At 41.3% G+C, this 14,193-nt stretch overlaps 1 protein-coding gene across 1 annotated transcript in view; it reads left to right on the top strand.

The window, feature by feature from the left end:
• The first annotated feature begins 9,553 nt into the window (after positions 1-9,553).
• CAHbeta (carbonic anhydrase beta) overlaps positions 9,554-14,193 on the top strand; it is a 37,079-nt gene continuing 32,439 nt past the window's right edge. Inside the window, exon 1 of the mRNA XM_067158001.2 lies at positions 9,554-9,720. Within this exon, the coding sequence (XP_067014102.1) occupies positions 9,628-9,720 (93 nt within the window). The 5' untranslated portion in view covers positions 9,554-9,627. The remainder of the gene's footprint in view (positions 9,721-14,193) is intronic.

The raw sequence follows: 14,193 nt of genomic DNA, 5'->3' as shown, positions 1-14,193 counted from the left end.
TAACTGGCTGCCAGACAATCTTTCCAGATCTCCTGGCTACACTACAAATACATACCAAATAAATAAGAAGATGACACAACACTATAGGCCTATCAAAAGCCCTTTGCAGGGCCGAACATCTAGAAAAATTGGACCAAATATTAAAATATGTCAACTAAATATCGAGGGCATTAGTAGAACCAAATGTCAAATCTTACAAAAGATGTTGGTAAAGCATAATATCGATGTGGTTGCCTTACAGGAAACTCATGCAGATAGTGAAGATCAACTTTGTTATAGCGGGAAAATATCAGGATATGACATCATTGGTGCAACATACCATCATGACTATGGAGTAGCCACACACGTCCGGAATGATATAGAAAATGCCCATCTGCTCTCAAGTTCTATGTATGACAACATTCACTCATTAACAATCAAAATTGGGGAACTAATAACATGTAATATGTAATATCTACAAACCACCAAGCTCCCCTTGGCCAATCCACGTTCTTCAGAGGTACCAACATCCTGCAGTCTTTGTAGGAGACTTTAACAGTGACCACACGTAATGGCGATATAGAGTATCTGATACCAACGGTGAGGCCTTAGTAAACTGGGCAGATGAAAATAATATCCATCTTATTTTTTATACTAAAGACCGTAATTCCTTCCGGTCGGGACGTTGGAAACAGGAATACGACCCAGACTTATGCTTTGTCACAGCTGATGATAAACCTAGTCAGCACTACCCGCAACATTCTACCAGATTTCCCTCATAGCCAACACCGCCCAGCTATAGTAGAAATTGGTACAAATATCCCATTGATAACCTCAATCCCACGACCCAGATGGAATTTACAAAAAGCTAATTGGAACGCCTTCTCTGAAAACCTTGATAAATGTCTAGGCTGGATCCCACCATCTGTTGATAATTATAACAATTTGTTGGAGCCGTCATCAGTACTGCAAAAACAATATACCCAGAGGATATCGTAAATAATATATTCCAGGCTGGGACGAAAAATGCGAAGAACTCTCTAACGATTTTCAAAGTAGTGGTGACAGAGAAATAGCAGATGAACTGATACATAACCTGGATGCCGCACGCCGACAGAAGTGGATAGAAACTACTCAGAAAATCGATTTCAAAGTATCCGGCCGAAAAGCATGGTCTCTGCTACGAAAATTAGGAGGAACTAGTCGTATCGTAGGAGAAGATAAACTCGTAACACCCAACAACATTGCTTCACACATTGTTAAAACTTCTAAAGGAATAAATCATCGCGCGACTACAACCAATATTATACAGGAACTCAAAAAACTAAAAGCAACAGCTAGCTCTACGACAGAATATTCATACGACATCACCCCCGAAGAGGTTGCAGCAGCAATAAAGGATATAAAACCTGGTAAAGTTCCTGGCTTTGATGGCATACTCCCTGAGATTCTCATCAAATCTGGAAAATATATGAGGACATGGCTAGCAAAATTCTTCATCTCAATGCTGAAAACAGGAAATATAACTCAAGAACTTAAACGCGCCAAGATAATTGCTCCCCTTAAACCAGGAAAACGTGAAGATCTTGTGCAAAGCTACCGTCCCATTGCATTGCTTAGTGTGATATATAAACTCTTGGAACGGTTATTGTTTAATAGGATTGGCCAAACAATACTTTCGGGGATCCCTGTAGAACAAGCTGGCTTTCGTCCCAATCGAAGTTGCGCAGATTAAGTTTTGGCACTCACGTCACACATTGAAGCAGGTTTTCAGAAGAAGATGAAAACATCAGTGGCTTTCATTGATTTATCAGCAGCCTATGACACCATCTGGCGGCAAGGCCTACTTTACAAACTGATGAAGATTCATTCCAGCCAAAAAGTTACAAATCTTATTGATAACATGATTGGAAACAGAGGATTTCAGGTCATTATGGGAAACAAAACCAGTAGCCAGAAATTCCTCCAAAATGGCCTCCCTCAAGGTTCTGTTCTAGCCCCACTGCTCTTCAGTCTTTACATTGCCGATATGCCAGAAACTGTCAGCAGAAAATTTGGGTATGCTGATGATTGGGCCATTGCAACTAGGCACACTCACTTTGAACCCATGGAAGTAACTCTAACATATGATTTGTCTGTGCTTACAGAGAATTTTCGAAAATGGAGGCTTCGACCAAATGCATCAAAAACAGAGGTGACTTGCTTCCATCTCAACAACAGACAATCCAATAAGACTCTGGAAGTCTACTTTGATGGTACACAACTTACCCACAGTAAGGAACCGAAATATCTGGGAATCACACTAGACAGGACCCTGTCGTTTAAATCACATCTCACAAAAATTGCTGCGAAACTGAGAAAAAGAAACATCATACAAAAGCTTTGTGGAACCACATGGGGATCATCCGCCACAACTCTGCGGACGTCTGTGTTGAGATGGGTATACTCTGCGGTGGAGTACTGTGCATCAGTATGGTTGAACAGCGCCCATACTAACAAAGTTGATTTCCAACTTAATAGTTCTATGCACATTATTACAGGAACAACCAGGTCTACTCCCACCATCTGGCTGCCTGTCCTAAGTAACATACCACCCCCTAACCTGCGAAGGAAAGTAGCTTTGACCAGAGAATACAACAAGATCCTAGCGAACCCTGGACTACCGGTACACACTGACATCTCGGACCTCAGAATCAACCGACTCCGTTCAAGACATCCAACTCTTGCAACTGACATCAATCACATTGGGTTCAACATCACCGATTCCTGGAGGGGAGAATGGATGCAAAATGCCCCATCTACATGCCAGGCAATGTCATGAATCAGTGAGACAGTTCCAGGGTTTGATCAACCTCGCAAGGTATGGTCAATGTTCAACCGCCTCAGGACGGGACACGGGAGATGTGGGAATTCACTTTTTAAATGGTGAATTCTGTCCTCGCCGGTATGCGACTGTGGTGCACCACGACAAACTACTGGACACATTAGGGAGGACTGAAGCATCAGAGCATATGGGGGGGGGGGGGGGGTATGAAGACTTCTTGTTAGCAACCCCAAAATGTATTGATTACATACAAGGTCTAGATGTTTGTTTATAGATTAATTCATTGATTATTGTTGTTCATTTGTAATAATGTATTTGTATGCCATACGCTAAATAAATAATACAATTTATTCTTACCTGTATATATAATTTGTAATCCATAATTGTGAAACACACTGTAACTTCCAGAATGGTATAGGTAGACGAGAATGATGCAGAATATGCTGTACATTATAATCTATGTATTAGGCACTCTAGAATTTTCAAGAAGATTTTTTTGTAATATATCTTTCTGGAAGCCTGGCTAGGATATATATAAGAAGACGATCTTGACGGTGACAGGGAGTTATTGGTTGGCGAGTTATTGTTCAGTAGAGTTATGATGTAGCAAGAATATGTATCTCGTGTAACATGCAATAGTTGCACTTTCCATATTGAAGTGACAGTCCGTTGTTTTAAAATGGTGGCTTGTGACGTGAGCGTTTGGTTTGTGACAGCAGTGATTAAGGTTATGTGCGTGTTAACTAGGAAATAGATACTTATTTACTTCTTACTTCCTCTTCATGGATTAGGCGAATAGCCTGTTCCGACCTCAGATTTCATTCCATCTCTTCATAGGACGACCAATATCTCTTCTTCCCGTAGGATGGAATTCCAGGACAAGTTTTGGGATTCTGTCGTTATCCATCCTCAGAACGTGGTTTTTCCAATTTATCCTGTTTTGGAATATTCTTTCAATCACTGAGAATATATTTAATTGTTGTCTTATCTCTTCATTTCGTATTTTATCTTTTAGGGAATATCCTTTCACTGATCTCAGGAATCTCATTTCAGATGATTGTAAATAGATGTGAATAAAATAATTGTTCCAACTGACAGCATCTCGTGTGCGCCTTTGTGGATACGTTAAGCTCTTGTGGCAGTCGATCTAATTCCTCCGAAAGGGCAATGCGAAGTTCTTGGGGGATACTTGGTGGAGGCTGATGGGATGCAATTCAACTCCCCAATACATCCCAGGCATGTTCTATAGGATTCAGATCCGCAGACCTCGCTGGCCAGTTCATGCGATGAATGTCTTCTCCAGCCAGAAAGGCATCCACCAGAGCAGCGCGGTGAGATCGGACATTATCATCCATTAAGAGGAAGTCTGGACCAACCACACCTCTGAAGAGTCGAACATAGAGTCTCAGTACCTCATCCCTGTATCTCCGAGCGTTAACAGTGTTCCTCGGACCACCCATGAAGATGTGCAGGTCCATACGGCCATTCAACATGATGCCGCCCCACAGCATGACGCCACCACCACCACCATACTGGTCCCGTTCCACGATGTTCCTGTGGTTATATCGGCTACCCGATTCTCTCCGGATTAATGAGCGGGATTCATCCGTGAAGAGCACATGCCTCCATTCATTCATGGTCCAGTTTCGATGTTGACGGCTCCACAGTAAACGGGCCCGTCTCTGTGCTGGAGTGAGCGGGACGCACACCGCTGGACGTCGGGCAAACAGCCCTGCTGTTCTGAGCCTCCGCCCGGCTGCAAGCTCCGCCGACAATTGTCTTGCAGGTGCACTCCGATTTCGTCGGGCGGTTTAAGGCCAGATATCAGTCCTGGTGTGGGGTGGTTACCCTTGGTCGACCTGGTGCTGGCCTACGACTAAGTGTCTCGAAATCGTCTCCAAAGCCTGGAAATGACACTTTGTGGCACATTCAAAGATACCGCGACTTCGGTCTGTGTCTGGCTTGCTTCCAGATGGCCGAGTATTCTACTATGCAAAAAGGGGTCCAAATGGCGTCGTTATGCCATTATGGTGTCACGTTCACCACGAGGCTGCAGTACACTCCACACACTATAACAGGGCAAAGACGACTGAGGGAATATGGGGCGCAGGCACTCACTGTGTTTACCTTGCTGTTACGCCGCTAGTCAAAGCAGGGAACAATCCTTTCCTTTACAGAGCGAACACGTAAGGTAGGTAGGTGCATATGTCGTGCGATTTGCGGTCTATTTCCTGTTGCCCTGTTTACTCGTAACATGCTTAACTTTTGGACACTAGTTCTGCGATTTCAGAATATGATTTATTTTGATGATGAAACCTAACATAATCTCTCTCTCTCTCCTCAGCATCCGTAGTTTCCTTGGTCTTGCGCACTATTCGGACAACAATACAAGCTTGTACTCTGTACCGGTGCTGTGCACTGCTCATCAACTAGCCAATAACTGCTGGGCACTGAATAGAGAGAGGGACGTATCCACTGTCTGTACAGTTGAAGGAGAAACCAGCTACTTATGTCACTGTGTTAATCCAGACTAATTACGTATTTCGTTATTATTACAAACTTTTTCAGTTTATTCACGTCGTGTCGTTTACGACGTCTTGCGATGAAGCTCCTCCGTTTATGTTTCAGTAATCTGAACTGTAACATAAGCAATTAGTAATTTGGCGTCGATTGCTGGCGAGATGTAGTGTTTACAGTGCACTATGTCTTCTGGCGTGGCCTAGAATAAATTTGTTACTTTCATTGATCTGTCTCAGTCTCATCCTTGGCTTTGACAATATGAAAGTGACTGAGGTATGAGTGATGCTAGTAATACCATTCCTTATGCAGCCAGTCCCTGGTATGAATGGTGTGAAAATATCACTCATAGGGTCGGTTGGTACATGCATTTCAGTGGGCTTGGCAGACTGATATGTAATAGCAATTTCTGGCTCGACGAGGAAAGCAACGGGAAACTACCTCACTCCTCATTTTCCTAGTACGCCTCTTCAGCGACGCCTAGGCTATTTATAACAGCTATTGGCGGAGCTGTGGAGGATCAAACCAGCCTTCGGGCTGAATACCCAACATACATACATCCGGCTGTATGAATACTTATGTCCGCCACTGTACACATACATACATACATACATACATACATACATACATTATCATTATAGACTGTTATGCCTTTCAGCATTCAGTCTGCAAGCCTCTGTGAATGTACTAAACGTCGCCACAATCCTCTATTTGCAACTAGTGCTGTGGCCTCATTTAGTTCTATACCACTTATCTTTAAATCGTTAGAAACCGAGTCTAACCATCGTCGTCTTGGTCTACCTCTACTTCTCATACCCTCCATAACAGAGTCCATTATTCTCCTAGATAACCTATCCTCCTCCATTAGCCTCACATGACCCCATCACCGAAGCCGGTTTATGCATACAGCTTCATCCATCAAGTTCGTTCCTAAATTAGCCTTTATCTCCTCATTCCGAGTACCCTCCTGCCATTGTTCCCACCTGTTTGTACCAGCAATCATTCTCGCTACTTTCATGGCTGTTACTTCTAACTTATGCATAAGATATCCCGAGCCCATCCAGCTTTCGTTCCCGTAAAGCAAAGTTGATCTGAAAACAGACCGATGTAAAGATAGTTTCGTCTGGGAGCTGATTTCCTTCTTACAGAATACTGTTGATCGCAACTGCGAGCTCACTGCATTAGCTTTACTACACCTTGATTCAATCTCACTTACTAAATTACCATCCTGGGAGAACACACAGCCTAAATACTTGAAATTATCGACCTGTTCTAGTTTTGTATCACCAATCTGACATTCAGTTCTGTTGAATTTCTTACCTACTGACATCAATTTAGTCTTCGAGAGGCTAATTTTCATACCATACTCATTGCACCTATTTTCAAGTTCCAAGATATTAGATTGCAGGCTTTCTGCACAGTCTGCCATTAAGACCAAGTCGTCAGCATAGGCCAAACTGCTTACTACATTTCCACCTAACTGAATCCCTCCCTGCCATTTTATACCTTTCAACAGATGATCCATGTAAACTACGAACAGCAAAGGTGAAAGATTACAGCCTTGCCTAACTCCTGCATATTTATTAATTTTATTGCGAGGAGTTTCTGGGGCCCCTTACAGGCCTAGGTCCGTCTGCATTGCAGGCTCTAACGTTACACCCCTAACTAGCTCTATAGACTGTACAGAGAGTTGCTGTCGAGCTCGCTCCGGCAACGTTTTAAATCGTTTGTACCCCCATCAATATGTTCTTCTCCTGCGGGGCAAAATTACGGCACCTTGGCGACTAAGAAAGCCGAAAAAGTAGTTAGTGCGATTTAAAGCCAATAACAATATTATTATTATTATTATTATTATTATTATTATTATTATTATTGTTATTATTATTATTATTATTAGGCCTTTGCTGGCAAGATGTAGTGTTTACAGTGCACTATGTCTTCTGGTATGGGCTAGACTAAATTTGTTACTTTCATTGACCTGTCTCAGTCTTACCCTTGGCTTTGACAACATGAAAGTGGCTGAGGTATGAGTGATGCTAGTAATGCCATTCTTTATGCAGCCAGTCCCTGCTCTGGATGGTGTGAAATTGTCGCTCATAGGGTCGGTTGGTGCATGCATTTCAATGGGCTTGGCAGACTGATATGCAATAGCAACTTCTGGCTCAGTGAGGAAGGCAACGGGAAACTACCTCACTCCTCATTCACCTAGCACGCCTTTTCAGTGACACCTAGGCCATCTATGACAGCTAATGTTGGACTTGTTGAGGATCAAACCAGCCTTCGGGCTGAATACCCATCATACATTATTATTATTATTATTATTATTATTATTATTATTATTATTATTATTATTATTATTATTATTATTATTATACTTGGCTTACTTTTGTACCGGAAGTAAGAGATCAAATCAAAATGATAAACTAAAACAAAGACACAACTGCAAAGGCCCACAGAGAATAAGGAAGCGAATACATCACAAACTGCTGACAGAGAAGGCACGTTCACTTATGTGTCTCAGCAGTAGTGGCGTTGAGGGAGGGGGTGAGGAGGGCAGTCCCCCCCCCCCCCACTTTTTGGAGAACATTTTTTTCCGGTTTCTTTTTTTTCCGGCTAAAACTAGGAATTATTTAAAAAGCCTTTTGTGCAATCCCTGTTGTCTTATCTGCTAATTCTTTCTTTTATTTTCTTTAATTATTAACAAAATTACTAGCGGACATACGCACAAAATGTCGTTCGTCCCGGCTAACCGATTTGTATAGCGCCACAGCAGGTAGTGGAGACTTTACACGTGCTGTAAGGGTATGTATGTATGTTCAGTCCGTCAGCGATTCCGCTGGTGGGATCCTCTACAGCTCTGCCATCAGCTGTCATAGATGGCCTAGGCATCACTGAAGAGGCGTACTAGGGAAATGAGGGGTGAGGTAGTTTCCCGTTGCTTTCCTCACTGCTGTAAGGGTAGCATGGGTGTATTTACTTATTTTTTGCCAAGGTGATGGACTGAGGTATGATTCACCCGCTTGTCGCGCGCATTCGTCAGTCTGGCATTCTCTTCAATGTCTGTTATTAGACTGGGCGAATTGGCCGTCCGGTTAGAGGCGCGCGGCTGTGAGGTTGCATCCGGGAGATAGTGGGTTAGAATCCCATTGTCGACAGCCCTGAAGATAGTTTTCCCATTTTCATACCAGGTTGTAACTTATTTAAGGCCACGGCCGCTTCCTTCCAACTCCTAGGCCTTCCTATCCCATCGTCGCCATAAGACCTATCTGTGTCGGTGCGACGTAAAGCCACTAGCAAAAAACGTGTCTGTTAATTTCTTAGTGTGTAGTCAAATATCAAACGATTTTAATTCTATAATCACCCCGTTCTTCTATTTAATTGTAATAAATGCGTAATATTGTTCCTTCGGTGAAAGTTTTATTGTGCAGTATTGGATGAAAATCTTTAAAAAAATTATTACCGCACTTAAATGGGTAAACTCTCAAGCTTTACCTCTCTGTAGAAATTCACTTACCATTTTGTAGCTTGTTCTTTAGTTTTGATGTACCGGGCGAGTTGGCCGTGCGCGTAGAGGCGCGCGGCTGTGAGCTTGCATCCGGGAGATAGTAGGTTCGAATCCCACTATCGGCAGCCCTGAAAATGGTTTTCCGTGGTTTCCCATGTTCACACCAGGCAAATGCTGGGGCTGTACCTTAATTAAGGCCACGGCCGCTTCCTTCCAACTCCTAAGCCTTTCCTATCCCATCGTCGCCATAAGACCTATCTGTGTCGGCGCGACGTAAAGCCCCTAGCAAAAAAAAAAGTTTTGATGTACATAATCCCCCACTCCCACCCCCGCCCCCGTCCTCTATATCCCACAAACTCGGGTACTGTTTGTTGCCTGTATATTTTTTGCCCGCGCACGTTTAATCCCCAGTCGCCGCTACTGTGTCTGAGACCTGAGGAACAATGTGGAAAAAAATGTCATTGTACACTTGCTAAGTGATTGTCCTCTCAACGACGGTACCGTAGTTAACTAAATCACCCAATGAGTAAACACGTTTCTCCTGTGAAATTCTCAACAATAAAGAAATGTTTTTCTATCCTGAACTTCAAACACGATCGCGAAAGTAAGACACAGTGGGTAACCTATGCTAAGAATGCGCTAACTTTGACCTCGGCGTGTGTTTATCATGAGGTCACCCGACGAACGTCATGTTCTCTGCACTCCGGCATCGGTAGGAACAGCTGATAGTAAGCACTCTCTGATCCAGTGAACAGGGCACCATTATTTAGTGAAATACTTACTGACCTAAAACTGTTTCACTATGGATAGAATACTGAAAGGAATTATGAAATATCGGCAGACGGACCGCATAACCATGGTGGAGCAGTTTCAGCAAGTCAAAAACAATCCGGAGGTATAGTACAATTTTTGTAAACAAACTGGAATATTATTCAGGTCACGCATGCGTGAACTGGTTTATGTTCAGAACTGTTTAAAGGGGATGGACGAAAATATTGTATACACCTGTTGACTCTAATGTTTGGGAAGTTCGTCGTCTAGGAGTTGGATAGTAGGCTATAGTTGACATTTGACATATTTTTTTTGTAGATCATAAAAAAATTGAGCTCATGTGTTACCTGAAATAATTCAAATCGATTCAGTCACGAGAGGGCGTGGCTAAGCGTTTCCATGACGACCTGTGTGTAAAAGAAGGTTGCAGTTTCCCAGATGTCTGTCCTAACCTAAAATATGATGTTAGGGACATTTTCTTACAAGTAAATTGTACTATATATATATGACATTGTTTGTTACTGAATCGCTTTTTATTGCTTCAGATTTGTTGGATTTCCATTAATTTTTACTCTTAACCTAATATCGATAGCAGAATGAAAAAGAAAAATGGTTTGTAAGATGTAGCTTTTAGAAAACCTTATCAGTTGCTCGAGGATGGTATTATTATTATTGCCGGGCTGAGTGGCTCAGACGTTTAAGGCGCCGGCTTTCTGAGCCCAAGTTGCAGGTGGTATTTGAAGATGCTCAAATACGTCTGCCCCGTGTTGGTAGATTTAGCGGCAAGTAAGATAAGTCCTGCGAGGCAAAATGTCGGCACCTCGGCGTCTCCGAAAACTGCAATAGTGAGACATAAAACCAATACCATTTTGGGAATTGGAGAAATAGGCCCCTATACCTTTCCTTTATTCTGAAGGCAAGAATTCCTTAGCAGATACCAATAATAATAATAATAATAATAATAATAATAATAATAATAATAATAATAATAATAATAATAATAATAGCTTAGCTACTGGCTTTCCACCTAGAAGGCTGAGGTTCGAAACACAGTCGATCCTGGGTTGAGATTTTTATCTGAAAAATAATGTGATGTCAAGAGGGAAGGGCATCTGGCCTTGCAAAATCTAGGATGGTTTCATATAGTTGCAATATTGAAAGATACGTAGAAGGTAGAATAACACTCACGGTATCCCCTGCCTGTCATAAGAAGTTACTAAAAGGGGCCTAGAAAGGGAGCGTGGGTTGGTAACCACAGGGTACTTAGCTGAGCCCTGGCATTGCATAGACATAGACAGGTACATTCAGGGTAATGGGGTGGCCTAGGGAGTGGTGATAAGGGTACAGGGAAATGGAAGTCAAGTAGGGATGTAACAAAAATTTTAGTGCTCGACTGTAGAAGTATTGTAAAGAAAGGAATCAAATTAAGTAATTTAAGAGATATATACTTTACAGATATTGTAATAGGAGTTGAATCATGGCTTAAAAATGATATAATGGATGCAGAAATATATTCTCACGGAACTGAAGTGTGTATCGTAGAGATAGGATTGGAATGGCAGGAGGGGGAGTATTCATTCTAGTGAAAGAAGAATTTGTAAGCTACGGAAAAGTTAAAGATGACAAACATGAAATTCTAGGTGTAAGGCTCATCTATAAAGATAATAGGCAATTTGATGTCTTGTGAGTGTACAGACCAGGAAAGCGTAGCGCTTACGCTGATTCAGAATTATTTGATAAGATAATTAGCTATGTTGGAAACGATATGGAAAGAAATGTGATAGTAGCAGGTGATCTCAATTTACCAAATGTCAGTTGGGAAGGTAATGCAAATGACAGGAAGCATGATCAACAAATGGCAAATAAGTTAATATGGGAAGGGCAGTTGATTCAGAAAGTGATGGAACCAACTAGAGGGAAGAATATTTTGGATGAGGTGCTGATAAAACCAGATGAGCTCTATAGAGAAACCAAAGTAATAGATGGTATTAGTGATCACGAAGCTGTTTTTGTCATAGTTAAAAATAAATATGATAGAAAGGAAGGTATAAAAATTAGGACTATTAGGCAGTACCATATGGCTGATAAAACAGGCTTGAGGGAGTGGAAAAGGGTAAATAAAAACGTAAACAGACTGGGATGGGTTTAAAGCAATTGTTGAGTAATGTGAAAATAGGTTTGTACGGTACCTTTACAGGTGGTAAGGAATGGTAAAGACCCACTATATTATAACAGAGAAGTAAAGAGACTAAGAAGAAGGTGCAGGTTGGAATGAAATAGATTTAGAAATGGCTGTGAAAGTAAGGAGAAATTGAAGGAACTTACTAGGAAATTGAATCTAGCAAAGAAATCAGCCAAGGATAACATGATGGCAAGCATAATTGGTCGTCATAGAAATTTTAGTGAAAAATTGAAGAGTATATTTAGGTACCGGTACTTTAAGGCAGAAACAGGTTCCAAGAAAGACATTTCAGAAATCATAAAGGAACAAGGAGAGTGTGTATGTGAGGATCTTCAAAAGGCAGAAGTATTCAGTCAGCAGTATGTAAAGATTGTTGGTTACAAGGGTAATGTCCAGGTAGAGGAGATTTATCTATGTTAACAATGATATTTACAGTAATATACAAAAATTGAAAACTAGAAAAGCAGCTGTAATTGATAAGATATCTGGAAATATACTAAAGGGAATGGGTTGGGATATATTACCATATCTGAAGTTCTTATTTCATTATTGTTTGCATGAAGGAGCTATAGCAAATGAATGGAGAGGTGCTATACGGTACTGTAGTAGCCCCTGTGTATAAAGGAAAGGGTGACAGACATAAAGTTGAAAATTACAGGCCAGTCAGTTTGACATGCATTGCATGTATAAGCTTTGGGAAGGCATTCTTTCGGATTATATTAGACATGTTTGCAAAATTAATAACTGGTTTGACAGAAGGCAGTTTGATTTTAGGAAAGGTTATTCCACTGAAGCTCAAATGAAGGATTCCAGCAAGATATAGCAGATATCCTGGATTGAGGAGGTCAAATGGACTGTATTGTGATTGACCTATCTAAGGCATTTGCAGGGTAGATCATGGGAGACTACTGGAAAAAAATGAGTGCAATTGGACTAGACAGAAGAGTGACTGAATGGGTGGCTATATTTCTGGAAAATAGGACTAAGAGAATTAGAGTAGGTGAAGCTTTATCTGACCCTGTAATAATTAAGAGGGGAATTCCTCAACACAGTATTATTGGACCTTTATGATAAATATAAAATCAATGATATGTGTAAAGAAGTGGAATCAGAGATAAGGCTTTTTGCAGATGATGTTATTCGCTATAGAATAATAAATAAGTTACAAGATTGTGAGCAACTGCAAAATGACCTTGATAATGTTGTGAGATGGACAGTAGGCAATGCTATGATGATAAACGGGGTTAAAAGTCAGGTTGTGAGTTTCACAAATAGGAAAATCCTCTCAGTTTTAATTAATGGGTTGATGGGGTGAAAGTTCCTTTTGGGGATCATGGTAAGTACCCTAGGTGTTAATAGAAGGAAAGATCTTCATTGGGATAATCACATACATATGATTGTTAATAAAGGGTACAGATCTCTGCACATGGCTATGAGGGTATTTAGGTGTTGTAGTAAGGATGTAAAGGAGAGGGCACATAAGTCTCTGGTAAGACCCGAACTAGAGTATGGTTCCCGTGTATGGGACTATCACCAGGATTACTTGATTCAAAAACTGGAAAAAAATCCAAAGAAAAGCAGCTCGATTTGTTCAGGGTGATTTCCGACAAAAGAGTAGCGTTACAAAACTGTTGCCAAGTTTGTGCTGGGAAGACTTGGGAGAAAGGAGACGAGCTGCTAGACTAAGTGGTATGTTCTGAGCTATCAGTGGAGAGATGGCGTGGAATGTCATCAGTAGAGGAATATGTTTCGGTGGTGTCTCTAAAAGTAGGAAAGATCACAACATGAAGATAAAGCTGGAATACAAGAGGACAAATTGGGGCAAATATTCGTTTATAGGTAGGGGAGTTAGGGATTGGAATAACTTACCAAGGGAGATGTTCAATAAATTTCCAATTTCTTTGTGATCATTTAAGGAAATGCTAAGAAAGCAACAGATAGGGATCTGCCACCTGGGCGACTGCCCTAAATGCATATCAGTAGTGACTGAGTGATTGATTGCTTTCACTTACTTGTGCCAGTCTCCTCACTTTCCTCTATCCTGTCTGACATCCCTTGGTCAACCCTTGTTCTTCCCCGACCCCAACAAAAATAGATTTTGAGGCCTTGGGAGTATTTAATTTTCTCGTCCTTTGTGGCCCTTGCCTTCCTTTGGCCGAAATCTTCAGTTTTTGAAGTGTCGGATCCTTCCATTTTTTTCTCTCTGATTAGTGTTATATAGGGGATGATTGCCTAGTTGTACTTCCTCTTAAAACAATAATCACCACCACCAAACACACTCAGATACAACCTAAAGAGTTAAATTTCTAAATGAACCTTCGGACTCCTTCAAAATAAAGACTGGAGTCCAACAAGGTGATGGAGTTTCATCAATTTGGTATTAAAAAATTTTATGAGAATGGGGAATTAGAATAG

The sequence above is a fragment of the Anabrus simplex genome, chromosome 14 (assembly GCF_040414725.1).
Source record: "Anabrus simplex isolate iqAnaSimp1 chromosome 14, ASM4041472v1, whole genome shotgun sequence".
Lineage (NCBI taxonomy): Eukaryota > Metazoa > Arthropoda > Insecta > Orthoptera > Tettigoniidae > Anabrus > Anabrus simplex.
Note: the sequence above shows the minus strand (reverse complement) of the source record. Positions and strands in the feature narration are given on the sequence as shown.